Here is a 17,132-nt window from a genome sequence, read left to right as displayed (position 1 = left end):
TGAGTTTACACAATTGGTCTGTCGTAAGATTAAACAACCTCATGATTGCTTTAAGTATATATAAAAAACATCTTTACGGTAAATGCGGTACAGTTGCCCATCACTTGTAAGGTAAATATAACCTCACTACCAGTAAATAGTTTATGCTTTGATAAAACTGTTAATAAATTCAGGTATTTCTAGTACCTCAACCATTAAAGCATTTACAATGGATTTATTTTTTTCTAAGAGCGTGTATTTCTAGTGTTTTTATGCTCAACAGTTGATAGTGCAGTACAAAGGTATGAACTTGTTTCTACATTCAGGTGATGACAGCTAAAGAAAAAAAGACCCAGCTTGATGACAGAACCAGAATGACAGAGCTCTTTGCTGTGGCTTTGCCCCCTCTACTGGCCAAAGTATGTTATTACTTTGGTATTTATACTATTTGCCAGTGAGAACATAATACTGAACGAATGAATGTATGCTACTTAGTATGCTGTGGATGCTGAGAAGGTGACCAACTTGTTGCAGTTTCCTCAGTTCTTTGACCTGGAAATCTACACCACAGGGCGTCTAGAAAAGGTCAGATCAATTTTTTTTAAGTTTCATCTAGTTACATTAACGTCCCGCGAATGCCTCCAAAGCATGCATGAATATTCTCTTTTACCTGAATACATTTAGATATGTTTATTATTTTGATTTGTGTTATGTTTTTGAGTGACACAACGTGTAAGTGCTAAATCTCATCCAACTGATATTTCAAAGGCATTTTTTTACATTTAATGATTAAAAAGCTTAATGTTGTTGTGGTGGAAGAATATCAGTACAAGGTTGTCAATCTTAATCTTTTTAATGTTGACTGCAGCATCTTGAAGCCCTACTCCGCCAAATAAAGGAAATTGTGGAGAAACACACAGACACTGAAGTTTTGGAGACGTGTTCCAAAACCTACCATGCCCTCTGCAATGAGGAGTTCACAATATTTAACAAGGTCGACATTGCCCGTTCCCAGTTGCTAGATGAGCTAGTGGACAAGTTCAACAGGCTACTAGAGGATTTTCTACAAGAGGTAGGAGTCAGAGTTTCCTTTTTGTATCTTTCCTTTGTCTACTAAGCTTGGTTATTCAGAATATTTGCTGATAAGCCTATATTTTAGCAGACACTCAAAAGATGAAGAGAAAAAATAAATGAATTTTAAACATGCAAGGAGAACATGTGAAAGCCAATTAGGAAATTCCAACCTGTTTTAAAAGCCCTCCCTGGCGCCCTATGTTTTTATAGGTTTAGGTTACAAAAGCAGATCCGCTCTAAAAGTTATGAATATCAAAGAGTAGTAACATGAATGGCTGATAGTGGCAATGATGTAAAAAGTGTACAATAGTCAAAACAAAAAACACCATGGAGGTATAATATTCAAATATGAAGTGGCATCCTATTTAATCGCTTTTGCAGGTGTCAAATACTAAAAATTGAATAAATTTATCACTCGCTCACCTGTAATATGTGAATTTCCCTGCGGGGATGAATAAAGTATCTATCTATTACCCAAATGTATATTAATCAAAAGAAGTCACATGAAGTAAAACTGCATTTTGTGCAGAATTTATCTTCCCTTGTAGGCCTTTTGTTGTTCTTCAGCATTGAGAATTTTCTCATTATAATTTAGTACAGATCAATCAAACTGATAAGACAATGGCAAATCTGAAGATTAATCATTCCAACTAGGAGTAAATATTTGGACATAACCCATTGACAGGTTGCGTTCCTGAGTACTTAACTCTCTCAGTGCAAGGCAGTGTTGAGCAATTAGGCAGCCACATCAGTCATTCGACTTTTTTGGGCAAAATGTGCAGAAAAAATATTTCCCTTTTAAGAGTTGGACACATGTGCTGATGCCTAATATTGTCAGACTCATCGCTGGTATTCCATTTTTTTTCTCTTTCCAGGGTGAAGAAGCTGACGAGGATGATGCTTATCAGGTTTTGTCTACTCTAAAGAGGATCACAGCTTTTCACAAGTAGGATTCTTTTTCTTTTTTCTTTTCCCCCAAATCTGCTCTTTCTCACATTTATGTATGTCCTTCAGTGCACATGATCTCTCGGGATGGGACCTGTTCACAAGTAACTTTAAGTTGCTCAACACAGGCATAGAGAATGGAGACATGCCAGAGCAGGTTATTAAAAAAACAAAACAATTGAAGACGGGATTTTGCCCAATGATCGCTCACAAATGTATTTTTTTTTTTCGAGCAGATAGTCATCCATTCGTTGCAATGCACCCACTATGTGATCTTGTGGCAGCTGGCCAAGTTATCTGAAGGCAGCTCTCGAAAGGTGAGACCCAATTCGCCCAACTTAGAGAGTTTTTCAGTCAAGCATGGGTGTTCAAACACCCATCTGACCTTTCAGGATGACATGGTGACTTTAAGAAAACAGATGAGGGCCTTCTGTATGATGTGCCAACGGTACCTCACCAACGTCAACACAGCTGTCAAGGAACAGGTAATGTTTTTAACTGCTGTTTGTCCTCGGGATTTAGTTGATGAAAAATCCTACACAGATTTACAGATGAATCCTAATTCATTGTTATAGTCAACCAAGGACTCTTCATGTGTTATTATTCATAGATGCATGACTACTTTCCCTTTTTTCATGCAGGCATTCACCATCCTTTGTGACCTCCTGCTCATCTTCAGTCACCAGATGGTTGCTGGAGGAAGGGAACACCTTGAGCCATTGGTTTATTCTCCAGAGGACTCGCTTCAGTCAGAACTTCTCTCTTTCATCCTAAATCATGTTTTCATAGACCAGGATGATGACAATAATAGCACAGGTACAGGCAAACATATATTTGCAGCAATGGCTAGGATAACCCATATTCGTTTTCATCAAATATAGTTATCAGTACAAGTCAGGCATTAAATACCAACTTACGTATTGTTTTGGAACCGTGAACAATACATTATCCATTGATCTATTTATGAATGCTCCAAGTCTTCGAATGTTTAGCTTTCCTTTGTCTAGAGTTTGAAGGGGCTTTAGCTAAGGTCTAAATTAAGTTGCGTTCCTTTTTTATTTTTTTGCCTTTTTCACTAGTCGACAACAGCTACGGCCTGGGGCATTTTGTTTTAACTTCTGTTTACATCCTATTCTTGTGAAAGTGATATGTACCACTGGCTTCAAGGAATTTCTTTAAAGATTAAGAGAATAGCTTATTAGATTTTGAGAAGACATAGGTCACTCTGACCTCTCCCTCAGTTTCATTTCATTGCCATTCAGTTCTGAAACGCCTGAAGGAAAGGTCATGACATCTGGAGCAAGTGTAAACGAAAAGGTTATAGATGAAATGCTTATGAAAAATGTTATTTAAATATGTTTTATATTTTGATTTAGCTAAAATAATGGATCACACGTGAACCTGGCAAAAAATGAAACTTCGATTATTTTTCCCCTCAGGAAAAAAACATAGAAAGAAGAATAACGTGTGTGTTTTTTGTGTCTAGATGGCCAACAGGATGACGAGGCAGTGAAAATTGAAGCTTTACACAAGAGAAGAAACCTGCTGGCAGGCTATTGTAAACTGATTATCTACTGTGTAGTAGAAATGAAAACTGGTGCTGACATTTTCAAACAGTACATGAGGGTCAGTTTGTTTTTATTTAATTATCATTTCTTTTAACATTTCTCCACAACTTATTCTGTGAACAAGAACCACTGCACAAATGAGAAAGCTTTGTAGGCTTTTTGGCCTTTTTGTGTTGCGTCTAAAAAACCTTTTTAAATATCTATACAGTACTACAATGACTATGGTGACATCATCAAGGAAACAATGAGTAAGACCCGGCAGATTGACAAAATTCAGTGTGCCAAAACCCTCATCCTCAGCCTTCAGCAGGTTAGGGTTCTGTTTTCAAAAGCCTTCCATTTGTTTGAACCACCTTGCAATTGTTAATACAAATATTTCTTCTTTATTGTCTTTGCTAGCTTTTCAATGAAATGCTGTCAGAACTGGGCCACGGGTTTGATCGTTCCTCCTCCGCCTTCTGTGGAATCAAAGAGTTGGCACGTCGATTTTCACTCACCTTTGGCCTTGACCAAGTGAAAACCAGAGATGCCATTGCCATGCTACACAAGTATACACATGTTTTGACTGCACAATTATGAAAGCTGAATGAATAATTTATTTAAATAATAATGCCACATGGCTGATAGTTACTGATTGATGGATGTTTGGAAAACTTTTTTTCTCAAGTTGTAGCTATAATCTTTTTTCCAAAAAAAGGAAATATTTCTTACCCATTTTTTTTACATGCTTACTTTCACTGTTTTCCTAGGGATGGAATAGAGTTTTCTTTCAAAGATCCAAGTCCCCAGGGAGAAGGAGGCCCTCCCCTCAACCTGGCTTTCTTAGACATCCTCAGTGAATTCTCCTCTAAGCTAATGAGACAAGACAAGCGGACAGTGTAAGTTTGATTTCTGTTCTACAGGGTTAGAGAGTCAATGCAACTGGGTTTTGACCTAACCTTGGTTGATTTGATTTTTTTCCCTCTCTTGTGGCTGGTTGTTTTTCTAATTCATATCACATTTTCATTTCTCCGCAGCCACATGTACTTAGAGCGTTTCATGACGTTCCAGATGGCACTGCAAAGGGAGGACTGCTGGCTCCCGCTCATTTCATACAGGAATTCTCTACAGGCCGGCGGTGATGACGACACTATGTCGGTGATGAGCGGCTACTCCAGCAGAGGTTCCTCCGTTCGTTCGAAAAAGACCAAAGCGCCTGCTGCTGCAACAGGAACTTCTGCAGCAAAGCGGAAGCTGCCAGAAGGTAGCAAGCAAGGCTCATTTCATTCATCTACGTGCGCTAATTTCTCTGTATTGTTTAACACCATGAGGAAGTGTCACATTTCTTTTATTTTGCCATCTATAAACACTCAATTTATTCATGAGAGTGGCATGGATTAATACATAGCCCTGGCCCACAATCTGAGTGTTGAGGCCCAGAAAGGCGAAAATGTTTTCCAACTGTTCCAACGCATTCCAAGTAACTTGGCTGTAGCTGTCAAGTTGATGGGCGAAAACATTAAACAGCAGATGGTGGAAGCCTTCTAATTATAACTATTTCCCCATCAATTCATCAACAACAAAAAATTTAATACATTGCTGGATCATTAAAGGTGGCGACAGTAGCAGAGTTTGGATCAACTTCATCACAGAATCCTAGAGCCATCTGTGTAACTCAGTTATGTGTACATACTTTATCAAACTACGGTTTTTACTCTCCTTGCAGAGGAAAGCAGTAGCAGTGAGGTGTGGCAGCAGGGCATTCAAACCCCCGTCATGTTGCCATCTCCCCACCTAACCTCAACTGCCATGCGGGACCCTAAAAGGGGCCGTGATGACAGCTACATGGGTGTCTACGCGCTCCCTCACGACCAGCAACAGCCGCATCCGCACCCACAGCACCACCACCAACAGGCACCACAGCACCACCAGACTCCCATGGATTACAAGTATGTACCATTTACATACAGTTTGCCTGCTTAAAAGTGTCACCTTGTTCACCTAAAATTGTTGAAATTCAGAAAATCATTTACACCTGATTCCACTTTAATCTAAGTCCTTGCAGTTCATTTTTTGACCATAGACTGTTGAATAGGGCTGCAGCTAACAACTATTTTAATAAGCTACTAGTCACCAACTACTGAAATAATTTTGAATAATCGGATAATCTTTTTTTCCCAAATTTAGCATTAAGTTGATTTAGTTATGTGGCAAATGATAATAGGTGAAATGGTTCCAACAAATAATCTGTCCTATATTGATCACATTGCGGATTTCTACAAAAATTAAATGAAAATTATCTTTTTTTTTTTTAAATTCAACCAAATATGTTTTATCCTTCCAAACCAATAACAGGCTCATTAGCAGCAGTAGAACAATAAATTAAACAATTATGTGCATTTTGTGAATTACTTTCAGTGGTTAAAACAAAACGGATTTAACAACTGAATATTGTTCTTCGGACTGCATGCATTTAATTTCAAGTGTGTGTGTCAGGCACAGTCTCGCATAACACTCAAGCTGTAATTGCCCAAGACACACCATGGTAAAAGTGCCCCTACAACCCTAGCGGTTAAGATATACAAACCAAAGGAAACCAAAAAACATGCGTATAAAATGTACAATGCATGTCATCAAAATTGTATTGGCTTGAACATTGCTTGATTAGAATTGAGCTCAGCCAAACAACTTCTTACTGTCGGCGGTGCTCTTTCAATGTTTGTGGGTCACCTAGCTATTGACATGATGCCCAAGGTCTGCATTCCAAACTTTGCAAGAAGTCTTTTCATCCACAGTACGGAGGCAAAAATCCTCCCAAATTTTAGAAGTTTTGGTACCGTATTTTCCGCACGATAAGGCGCACCTAAAAGCCTTTATTTTTTTCAAAAGCTGACCATGCGCCTTATAATACAGTGCACCTTATTTATGGATCAATATTAAGTCGCAAAGTCTTGCAACTAATGCAGCAGCTGCCGACTAGATTTTCCCCCGAACGCCAAGTAGTCCGCGGTGTATGCTGGGATTTATTTACCGGCGTTTCATTGGCTAACCAATGTGTCAATCATCATTTGAATCAATCACTATTGGCTAAAGTTATTCGGAGATAAAGGGGGCGGATCCTTTTTATCATTTACAGGCTGGCATAGGCTAAAGCGGCAAAACAAAGCCTGCAATTGGCCGAAAAAGATGTGTCAATCATCAGTTGAATCGATCACTGTTGGCTAAAGTTATTCGGAGGTAAAGGGGGCGGATCCTTTTTATCATTTACAGGCTGGCATAGGCTTAAACGGCAAAACAAAGCCTGCAATTGGCCGAAAAAGATGAATGTGAATAGCACGTTGGGTTGACGGCATAGAAAAAAACAGTATTTTACTATTCTGTACTGTATTTGTAAATATTTTACTCTCCTGGATTTACTACACTCACGGATATAAGAGGACCATGGTTGCACATTATAATTGAACACAACGACTTCGGTGAGCTACTCCGGCTCTATATTTTCCCTGTATCTTGTTTCAGACTGAACTCGATGTTTCTGTGATAAGCGGTGCAGATAATGGATGAAATGGAGTGTCTATTTTAAAATTAAACTCAATTCCAAGTGTTTATTGTCATATGCACAGTAAAGTTGCGAGCGAAAAAGAAAATAGAAACTAAGGAATGGCATTTCTTGAATCCCAAGACTTTAACCTTCCGAATGATATTTGGAACGATGCATTTAAGTGACATCGTACGGACACCGCATCCGCACGTGTCTACGACAAGTATTTGCTTCTTTGCAAGCTTTCGGAATGTTAAGGGGGTGATAAGTTTGACTGAACTATCTGACTATTTTGTCGACGTTCCCATTGTAGCGCCTTATAATCCGGTGCGGCTTATGTATGTCAAATATAGGACCAAAAACTATTTTTTCGGGGTGCGCCCTATAACCCGGTGCGCCTTATAGTGCGGAAAATATGGTACATGTATTTAAGGTTGACATTTCTGTATGTTTTTTATCCTGCTCAAGACTGGTGACGCTATTGCGCATGAGTGACTCTAGGCAGAGTTTATATTTATGCAGATGCCGGACTACCTTGGAAAACGTGTCCGCCGAGAATAGTTGACAATGGGATTCATTGTTGGCTATTCCTGCTATTGATTTTTGTTGACAATGTCGACTAATTGTTGCAGCTCTAGTGAAGGTTTTTTTTTTTTTTTGCGTTAATGATGGATGTTTGAAAACACATTTTTTAAGACTGATACTAGCGTTCATATTCATGGCCATAAGTAGTTTATGATCATTAACAGCAAAGTAATATCCTTTTTCTAGTACCCAGGTGACGTGGATGCTGGCCCAGAGACAGCAAGAAGAGGCCCGTCAGCAGCAGGAAAGAGCAATGAACTACGCCAAGCTCCGGAGCAATCTGCAGCATGCTATGTAAGATATCCACACGGTGGTACATGGATGTCAAGTTAGTTTCATGTTTTTTAAAAACTTAACAAGTGCCGTTTGTTTTATGTGTACAGACGTCGCGGAACCGGCCTCATGGAGGAAGATGAAGAGCCGATTGTTGAAGACGTGATGATGTCATCTGAGGGTCGTATGGATGACCTCAATGAAGGCATGGACTTTGACACAATGGACATTGACCTGGTGAGAATCATAGGACATTAATATTTTAGTCCAAACTCATTGGAGAAGAGCAATTAAGGTACTGAAACAGAGTAGTCACTCAAGATTGTTATGGTCTTAATTATTCTTAAATTTGTTAATGTGCACAATATGCCTGCAATGGGTTGTTGAGGTCACAGCAGTGGTGAATGGGCATTACAAGCATTTTCTTCTTTCATTATCTTGTTTGAAAATGGTCTTTGAATGTCACATTTCAACCCTGACAAATCTGAGCATCCCAAACAACATTACTCAGATGCCCATTTTCCTTTGGCAACTCCTTCTCCAAACATAACCATTCAATTTATTTCCCCATTACTCGTTCCAACAAACGTCTTTCCTTAAACCCAGACGACACAAGAGTTTTACCAAAACCTTCGGAGGTCTCTTTGACATTGAGAATCCAGAGAGTCAAAAAACTAAATAGTCTGGCCTGCACCAATTACTGAGTGTTTTGTGTGATTTTTTTCAGTGCCTTTTCCAAATGCGAAACAAAATAAACGGCAATCGTCATGAAGTTTAGTTTTGGCTAAGCATAAAAGGTTCTCTATGTTTTGTTTAATGAAACATTTTCTTGCCGCCGCGTTGCAACATCATGACTAATTTCTTTGACAATTCACACGCTCCACAAATGCAGGCATGATGCGTATAAGACCAGAACTAAATTTAATCAAAAACATATGTCCTTAGTGCATAGCAAATGTCAAGTTGATTTCACGAGACGAATACCTACAGTAAGCGTCTAGTCATTTCACTCATTTACCATTTTAAGATTTATAAACTGATCTAAGCAACCACTGACTGACACTTCAACTCTCTTCTTAAGTCACTTTTCAACACTTCTTTTCTTGTCCAGCCTCCATCTAAAAATCGTCGCGAGAGGTCTGAGCTCAAGCCGGACTACTTTGACCCTGCCTCTATTATGGATGAGTCGGTAAGACTGAGTCGCTGATTGCACATGTGACATTTTGCATGTTGACAAACACACTTTACTCGACGTTGGCCGGCGGTGGCCGTGGTTCAACAGAGTCGCTGACGAAACGTTTTTGGTGGTGGGCTCAGATAGCTACCCTACAAATACATGTTTCATCACCCATAGCCTCTAAATCCAGGTCAGGGACTGAGCTCTGAACATGGATTGTGAGTTTAAATGAGTCATTGCTCACATTTATCGTGAAAAATTCATTTGATATTTGTTGATTCAAGAAACAGCATGACATTGATTTTTGTTGGAAGCTAAAATAAGTTTTACTCGCTTTACTCTTTCTGGAGAAAAGGTATTTACACACTTTATATAGCCAAATTTAAAAACTATATTATTTGTAAATCTTTGGGGTAAAATATGAGAGAAAACTGATGCCTCCATAGAGGCTCACAAATCAACACTGCTGGAACCTAAAAGCGGTAATTTTAGAGAATCAAGAGATGAGATAGAAAGCTAAATCTGCTTTAGTCGTTTAGTTCAACAATTTGATAGTAAACTGAATAATTTCTAAATCTGGTAATTGAATTAAAACAGTTTTTCAAACCTTTCTATATTTGATTGTTAGAAATGCTTTCACTCAAGCAAATACTGTACACGTTTCCCAGATTAGAGTAGTACAAAATTTACACTGATACTGTCTGCAATCTTCAAAGACAACAGTAGATCAAAAAGGTATTATCACGATTCATTTGGGAAAATGTAATTGCTCAAATAGGCAAGCTAATAAATAATAAATAAATAAATACATAATTTCCTTGTATTGTCATTCTGTGTAACAATGTACACAGAACGAAATGTCGATTACACCTGACCCGTTGTAGCGAGCCGATGCAGCCGCAGCCAACAGAGGGCGCCGCCGACCACTTTTTAAGTCTTAGGAATGACTCGGCCGGGGCGCGAACCACCGACCTCCCAGTCTCAAAGCGGGCGCCTTACCATCTAGGCTACTGAGCTAGAGTTCATAATTTCAGTAGTCACACCTGGTTTAGAAATAAATATCTTTGAAAGACAATATTATTTAAGATGTATTTATTTTTAGATAATTACAGAAAGTTTTCATTGTGTACTCTTGCAAAGATAAAAACAGTCCCAAATGTATTATACCCTATTTGTTAGTGCGCCCCCTTAATTTTTATTTTAGGTATGTATCAAATTTTGTTTTATTTTTTTCTCTGCTCAAACTTTTTGTTTGGATGCAACAGGAATCAAACATGAGTCACAACTGTGAAAGTGCCAAATTTTAACCACTAGTGATATAGCTGACATGAAAAATGGCATTCAATTTTATGTCATCTTTAGACTAATGAAGAATGTTGATTTTGTTGTGAATTTCACATATTACAATCACAATGAATTATATTCTTTATTTTTCTACTATTCTACGTTGTTTCCTTTGTAGTGCTTTTTGCATTTATTATGTCTTTCAGGTTAAAGTTGTTTTCTCCATTCCCTAACATTTATCTCGGTTCATGTGACTGAAAATAGTGTGACAATGAGATAAACACAAATGCCTTTTCATTATTTATCAATATCACAGGTCTAGTGGTAAGGTTATGGCGTGTCACCGCCGCGATCCGGGTTCGACCCCCATTGCATCCTATTTTTTTGCGATTGGGGTCAGCAATATTTTGACTAATCAATCATTGTACAAACATGGTATTTAAGTTACGTAAAACCTCATGTACATTGTGCACTTAAACTTCAAAAATAGTAGTGCAAATGGTAATTATTTGCCAGATGGGAATTTGTTTTAATGTATGATTTCACACCCTTCCAAAAAATTGCAGTACCAATGGCAGAGAATCGATTACAGTGAGACCTCGCGGTTTGACGTTCGCGGATTCAGAGCTTCGCGGTCTGTAATGGTAAAAATATGGGGGGTTAGGGGGCGGTGAAGCAGAAGCCGCGTGGACCCAGCAGTGGCAGCCGTGTGCTACCAGTACACTCAGTACGGCCAGAGTAAGTCGAGAGCCTTCCCGGCTTAGCATGGTGCTCGTGGCGCACGTTAAAGCTCGTGTTTGCTGACGGGATCTCAAAGACTATTATGCATTACGGCGGTGAAGCGGAAGCCGCACCAAAACCGCGCGCCGGTGTTGTGCCCAAATCCGACTCCCGTACAAAATCCTCCCCCACTCGCGTGAACGCGCATTCTGCTGCGCTTCCGACAGGCCGTCGAGGTGTCGTGCGTATCGCGCCCGAAAGTACCTGCGCCGCGGGTTAGGGGCTCGCTCGCGAATAATAAGGATAAGCGGTGCAGATAATGAGATGAGATTTTTTTTTCTTTTTGAAGGGGCGTTGCTACCTTACATTTTCAGTTTTTGCGGGTGGTTTTGGTCCCCATTAACCGGGTTTTAAAAAATTATAATTAAAAAAACAAACAAATTATTTATTTATTATTTCATTTTTTTAAAGGTGCGCCGCTACTTCGCGGATTTTCATTTATCGCGGGTGGTTTTGGTCCCTATTAACTGCGATAACCGAGGTCTTACTGTAGTTTAAAATATAAATAATATATATATATATATATATATATATATATATATATATATATATAATCTTCAAATGATAAATGGACTGCATTTATATAACGCTTTACCAGTCACTGAGGACCTCCAAAGCACTTTACAATACACTTACACACACACTCATATACTGAAAGCAGTGACAGCCATTGAAGGAGACTGGGGCCAGTTGGGGTACAGTGTCTTGCCCAAAGGCGCTTAACTCAGAGGAGCCGTAAATTGAACCTGTGACTTTTTTGGTACCTAGACGGCCGCTCTACTGCTTTCAAAGATAATTCATTGTAACAAATTGTTTGATTTGTTTACAAAAAACATTCGTACAGTATTAGTCCTCCTGCGCGTACATTTAAAGAGAAATCGGGCAAAATGATGCTCATCTAAATGCCAACAGGGTTTCGTTTTTGTAACATTTTGTCTTGATAAAAGTATCGACTTTTTGGAAACTGTCAACTAAGTGGAGCTGTTTTTCTTCTCTTCCAGGTCCTGGGAGTATCTATGTTTTAAACCAATATCCAAATGATTTTGAAGCTGGGATACGAGAAGAGGAGCTTTGTATTTAAAGAGAATTTTAGATGCGAAAACAAGTGTGTTTTCTTTAAGAAAAAAGCAAAAACTTATAAAAAAAAAAGGTTTTGGCTTGTACTCCACGTGGACCAATGATGACCCACACTCAGTGTTGCTTGCTCAGAGAGGACTTCAAATATATACTTTTGTAATCTTGGTTAAGATCTTCCGGTTCCAAAATAGTGAAACAGGCCACTTCCAAACCTATTAAAGACGAGACGTGTCTGAAGAAAAATCCATAATAGCCTTTTCCCTTTTCATTTTTTCCTTTCTTTTCCTTCCCAGGGATGGATTGGTGTGTTTTAACTTAAGAAACTTTTTTGTCTAACCCTTTTACAATTGTAGTAAGTTACCAGGTGTGATGTAGTAATTTATAAACAGACTGTAGTAAATTGCCTGTACCGTGTTAGCCAAGTGGATGGAGGTGGTTTCTGTTCTCGTACTTTCTTTGCCCTCTCTATTAAGTTCAACTTCCCACTTTGAGGTCCCGATAACCACTGGTGGTTAATTCCGATTTTGTGCGATGTCATGTAGAGTCAGTCCCAATCCTTGTTTATGCTGTGAAGAGTCCCACAGTCCAGGAGTACCGTAAATCCTGGACTACAAGTCGCTACTTTTTTCCTACATTTTAAACCCTGCGGCTTTATATACGGTGAGGTTTGTTCCTTTTTTGTGCGAGGCTGATGTTCGCAAGGGTGTCGGCAGTCTGGCACCAAGCAGCTGGCTTAAAACTGTTGCGGGCTGGGGAAATCCGACTATAATTTAAACAAAGCATCGCAATTTCTGCCAAGTACTCCGCATGTCAGAATAAAAAAAGTTAAATGAAGCCTGGGTAAACGGTGGAAGATCACTAGAGACCCTTAAACCACATAAGAGTAAATTAGTGACGTGCATGAATGCATGAACAAGATTCCCACTGTCCCTATGATGTGAGAATGCGGCCGTGGCAGAATCAGACACGCATTCAATATTAATAAAATTGGCATTAATATATACGCACAATTCCAACAAAAATCATTATGAATTAATGCTTGGAATCTTTCTAACAAGTACAGTTGGCTGATTGAATATATAAGTGTATAACTAATAATCGGGTCAATTTTACCTAATTGAACATCACGGTTTTTAGCCGAGTCCGCAAAAAAAGTTCTCAATCGTGGCACAACGTGGTACTTTTGTTCGACATTTCTCCACTGATTCTGCCAACACCCATGTCTCTTACCTGCGCTTCATTGAATTCCTTCTCTTAGATATTTGTTTCAGTTGGCAGAAATCATACATTAATGCTTTGAATCTTTCTAACAAGTTGTGTTGGTTGGTTGAATATTTTAGTGTGGCATATCGGGTATATTTTTTCACAACATGACATCACAGTTCTCGTCCCGAGTCCGCAAAGGTCTTAATCGCGACACACTTACTTTTCTTAGACATTGCCCCACTGAATCTGACAAAAACACGACCTTACTCCATAGGGAGAGTGGCAATCTCGTTCAACCATTCATGCGCCTCAATAATTACATATAAGGCATTTGACTAAGAAAAGGGAGTCATAGTTACACGAGCTGTTTACTTGCTCTTCATTGAATTTCTCCACTTTGACATCTTGAGAGCACTTGATTGGAATCGCATGTGCAACAAAATAATACATAAATGCTTTAACAAATAGTATCGGCTGATTGAATATTTTGGTGTAGCAGCAGGTGACTAATTATAGGGTACACCTTTTCTAATATGACATTTTCCGACTCGAGTCTGCAAAAAAAGTGCCTAAATTGGTATTTAATTAGACATTTTACCGATGATTTTGCCAAGACTGCAATCTTTCTCTATAGGGACATCGGGAATGTCATTCATCCCTTCATGTGCGTCATTAATTAGACGATGCCGCAAGTGTCTACCAAAGTGAGTCGTTACTCGTGCAGTTTACCCTTGCTTCATTTCATTTCTTTACTTTGACATTTAGAGCACTGGGCAGATATTATGCACAAATGCTTGGAATCCTTCAAACATGTAGTATTGGCTCATTGAATATAATACGACATCACAGTTTTTGGCCAGAGTACCCCAAAGGGGTGTCTTAGCCGTGTCTCAATGTGTTATTTTTGTCAGACATTTCCCTGCTGACTGAGATTGAAATAGCTTCCCTGGTCCGCACCAGTTCTAAGCCAGCTACCCGCTGAACAAGGCGAAGCAGTACGGCTTGTACAAGAACGAAGTCGAGTTTCTTCCTTAAACCTGCGCATGCGGCTTTTAATCTGGTACGCTCTGTAGTCCAGAATTCACAGTACGTAAATCCAGGAGTTTAACCCGAATTTTGGACCGTCTCTTAAGTCAACTGTTCCCTCGACTGATGGGTTAGCTTGATCCATCAAAATCGATTCTCCCCCCATTTTTTTTTTAATCGAGCAGCATCCTGTCAAAAATGGGTACCTACATTTTAAATAAAAAAATTATATATGAATTGGTGCTGATTTTATATATGTGCTTCGGTTTGCTTCTTTCCAAACTTGAGTCACAAACAAAAGTGTAAGAAATGGAAAGCGTGTCAAAACATGCAACGAGAGATTTTTAGATTTGTATTTTTACGTTTCTTTGTTTTTTAAGAAATTGTTTTTCTTTCCTTGCTCGGGATTTTTACCTTTTTTCCTAAACTTGTACGCGAGTTTGGATAACAAGAACGAAATCCAGCTTTAAGAGTTTGTAAACAGGAGGCGCTCTTTCGAAAATTACGCAAGTTATTCAGCAGCGATGTGGCAGCTAGACAAAAGCTTAGATTTTGACACATTTGTCACATGTGACTTTTAATGAACTGTTTTATCTACTGAGTTGTTGTTTTTGTTCTTTTTTGGGCTAGTCATTCCATGCTAACGCCTTAAAAATGCTTCTTCTCTCACAGTAATCTTCCATGTAAGCAGAGTGGTCATGTTAAGAGGATAAATCGGATAATCGGCTTCTTAGCTGGTCAATTGTAATGTGATCAAGTTAGATAGATGAGCAGTCTGTTTTGTGTTTTTGCTTAATTATTTTATGTAAGTAAAATGAAAATTCTTTTAAGGAAAAAGTACTGTTTATTGTTTGTTGCTTACCACTACATTGGTATAAATCGTTATTAGATATCGTGTATATATATATTCAAATTTTAATTTCCGTTTGCTTTTTTGTTGTGTTCTTTAATCTTGCCTCCATTTTTTGAGTTGTTTATTCTCCCGCATTCAGTCACTCTGTTTTCTGATTTGTACTTGTCTGGCGACAGTAACTTTTGAATAAAAATCAACACACAATTTTACTTGTGATAAATATTGACTACTTTACACTTTAAAACAGTGGTTCTCAACTGGTTTTACTTATCCAAATCAAGAAAGAAAAAAAATCAAATTTTCAAATTTGCTGAATGAAAAGCTGAAATTGTAGTCTTGCAACTACGAGTCCACAAACATGTTTTTCTTTTTCCCACATCTTTTTTTCTTTTTTTATCCTGTATCTTTGTTTTTTTTCCCAGTTTTTTTCCCTCCAAAACATTAATTTCTCATTCTTTTCCTTTTTCTTTTCTCATTTTTCTTCTTCTCCTATATGCCCTTTTGTCTTCCTTTTTTCTTTTCCCACTAAAGGCTGAGCAAAAAAAAAAACAATGCTTTTTGGTCACTTTTGTGTCTGTTGCTTGTATTCTTTTTTGTGCTTGTTTAACACTTGCTTTTGGTTGCACTATTCAATACAGCAACAGCTACTGGTTGCAAAAGGACAATCTGAAATGCTTCACTTCAGTGGGTTTGTTTTCAATGTAATAAAATCCATCCATCCATTATCTGCACTGCTTATCATCAGTAGGCTCATGGGGTGCTGGAGCCCATCCGAGCTTTCTTCGGGCAATGGGCAGGGGACACCCAGAACCGGTTGCCAGTCAGTCGCAGGGCACACAGAGACAGACAACTCACTCTCATTCACACCTAGGGACAATTTGGACCGGACAATTAACCTGACATGCATGTTTTTGAAATGTGGGAGGAAACCCACTCATGCACGGGGAGAACATGCAAACTCCACACAGGAAGGTTCAATCTCATGACCTCAGAACTGTGCCGCATTCGCGCTAACCACTGCGTCGCCGTGCTGCCCGTTTAGCACATTGTCCACTGTATCTGCGTTTGGCCATGCTCAATATGTGTAAACAAACTTGACAAGCGAATTTTGATGTGTGGAAAAAAAGAGCATCAATTCAGATTTGCTGAGCATGATCTCCACGCACTGTTAAGGAGTGTCTTATTTTTTAAATTTTTCTTAGCATTATCTTACCTAGGTAAAGGCTTGTGACCCACCAGTTGAGAACCACTGCTCTAAATATGAGTAATGGATCTGTTTTTATATATGGAAATTAAGAGTAAAATACGTTTCTTACAACCACTTCAAAATAAAAATACACGATCCAGTCCAGTGCAATGTTGTTGATTTTTTGGAAATGACGGTACAGTATATTTTGTCAACAGAGGGGGGCAGTGTAGACCAAGTTGTAGTAAATGAGAATGATCTCCGTTTTTATAAATTATGTCACTTCGTTTCTTGGATCGTGTGAATGTTCCTTCCTAGAGACAATATCACTCTGTTGCAATCGATCGTGGGGTTTTTGTTTGACTCATTGTGGTTGTCTGAATCATACACAGAAGGCTTTTATTTCGCTGTTTAGCTGGGACATTTGAAACACATTATGATGCCTTGTCGCGATAAACTGCTACTTTGATCCTAAACTGAATAGATATTACCAAGGTTTAAGCCAAGTATTAATCGTTAGAACTAGGTTGAAATATTGTCAAATCAAGTGTCCCAGTCATTATTTCAAAAACCCATACATGCGTTTTGATGTATTTTTA

General features: G+C 38.7%; 1 protein-coding gene across 1 annotated transcript in view; it reads left to right on the top strand.

The window, feature by feature from the left end:
- stag2b (STAG2 cohesin complex component b) overlaps window positions 1–15,551 on the top strand; it is a 28,449-nt gene extending 12,898 nt beyond the window's left edge. Inside the window, exons 17-34 of the mRNA XM_088344438.1 lie at window positions 306–398; window positions 475–564; window positions 848–1,051; window positions 1,929–1,999; window positions 2,068–2,155; window positions 2,235–2,315; window positions 2,391–2,483; window positions 2,640–2,814; window positions 3,485–3,624; window positions 3,775–3,876; window positions 3,966–4,114; window positions 4,316–4,444; window positions 4,583–4,809; window positions 5,272–5,494; window positions 7,858–7,965; window positions 8,055–8,181; window positions 9,056–9,133; window positions 12,187–15,551. Coding sequence (XP_088200564.1) covers window positions 306–398; window positions 475–564; window positions 848–1,051; window positions 1,929–1,999; window positions 2,068–2,155; window positions 2,235–2,315; window positions 2,391–2,483; window positions 2,640–2,814; window positions 3,485–3,624; window positions 3,775–3,876; window positions 3,966–4,114; window positions 4,316–4,444; window positions 4,583–4,809; window positions 5,272–5,494; window positions 7,858–7,965; window positions 8,055–8,181; window positions 9,056–9,133; window positions 12,187–12,210 — 2,202 coding nt within the window. The 3' untranslated portion in view covers window positions 12,211–15,551. The remainder of the gene's footprint in view (window positions 1–305; window positions 399–474; window positions 565–847; window positions 1,052–1,928; window positions 2,000–2,067; window positions 2,156–2,234; window positions 2,316–2,390; window positions 2,484–2,639; window positions 2,815–3,484; window positions 3,625–3,774; window positions 3,877–3,965; window positions 4,115–4,315; window positions 4,445–4,582; window positions 4,810–5,271; window positions 5,495–7,857; window positions 7,966–8,054; window positions 8,182–9,055; window positions 9,134–12,186) is intronic.
- Window positions 15,552–17,132: the final 1,581 nt, after the last annotated feature.

This window comes from Urocampus carinirostris, chromosome 9 (genome assembly GCF_059441175.1).
Source record: "Urocampus carinirostris isolate Australia breed hairy pipefish chromosome 9, RoL_Ucar_1.0, whole genome shotgun sequence".
In the NCBI taxonomy this organism is placed as follows: domain Eukaryota; kingdom Metazoa; phylum Chordata; class Actinopteri; order Syngnathiformes; family Syngnathidae; genus Urocampus; species Urocampus carinirostris.
The sequence above is the reverse complement of the archived record's forward strand: the minus strand, read 5'-3'. Positions and strand labels throughout refer to the sequence as shown.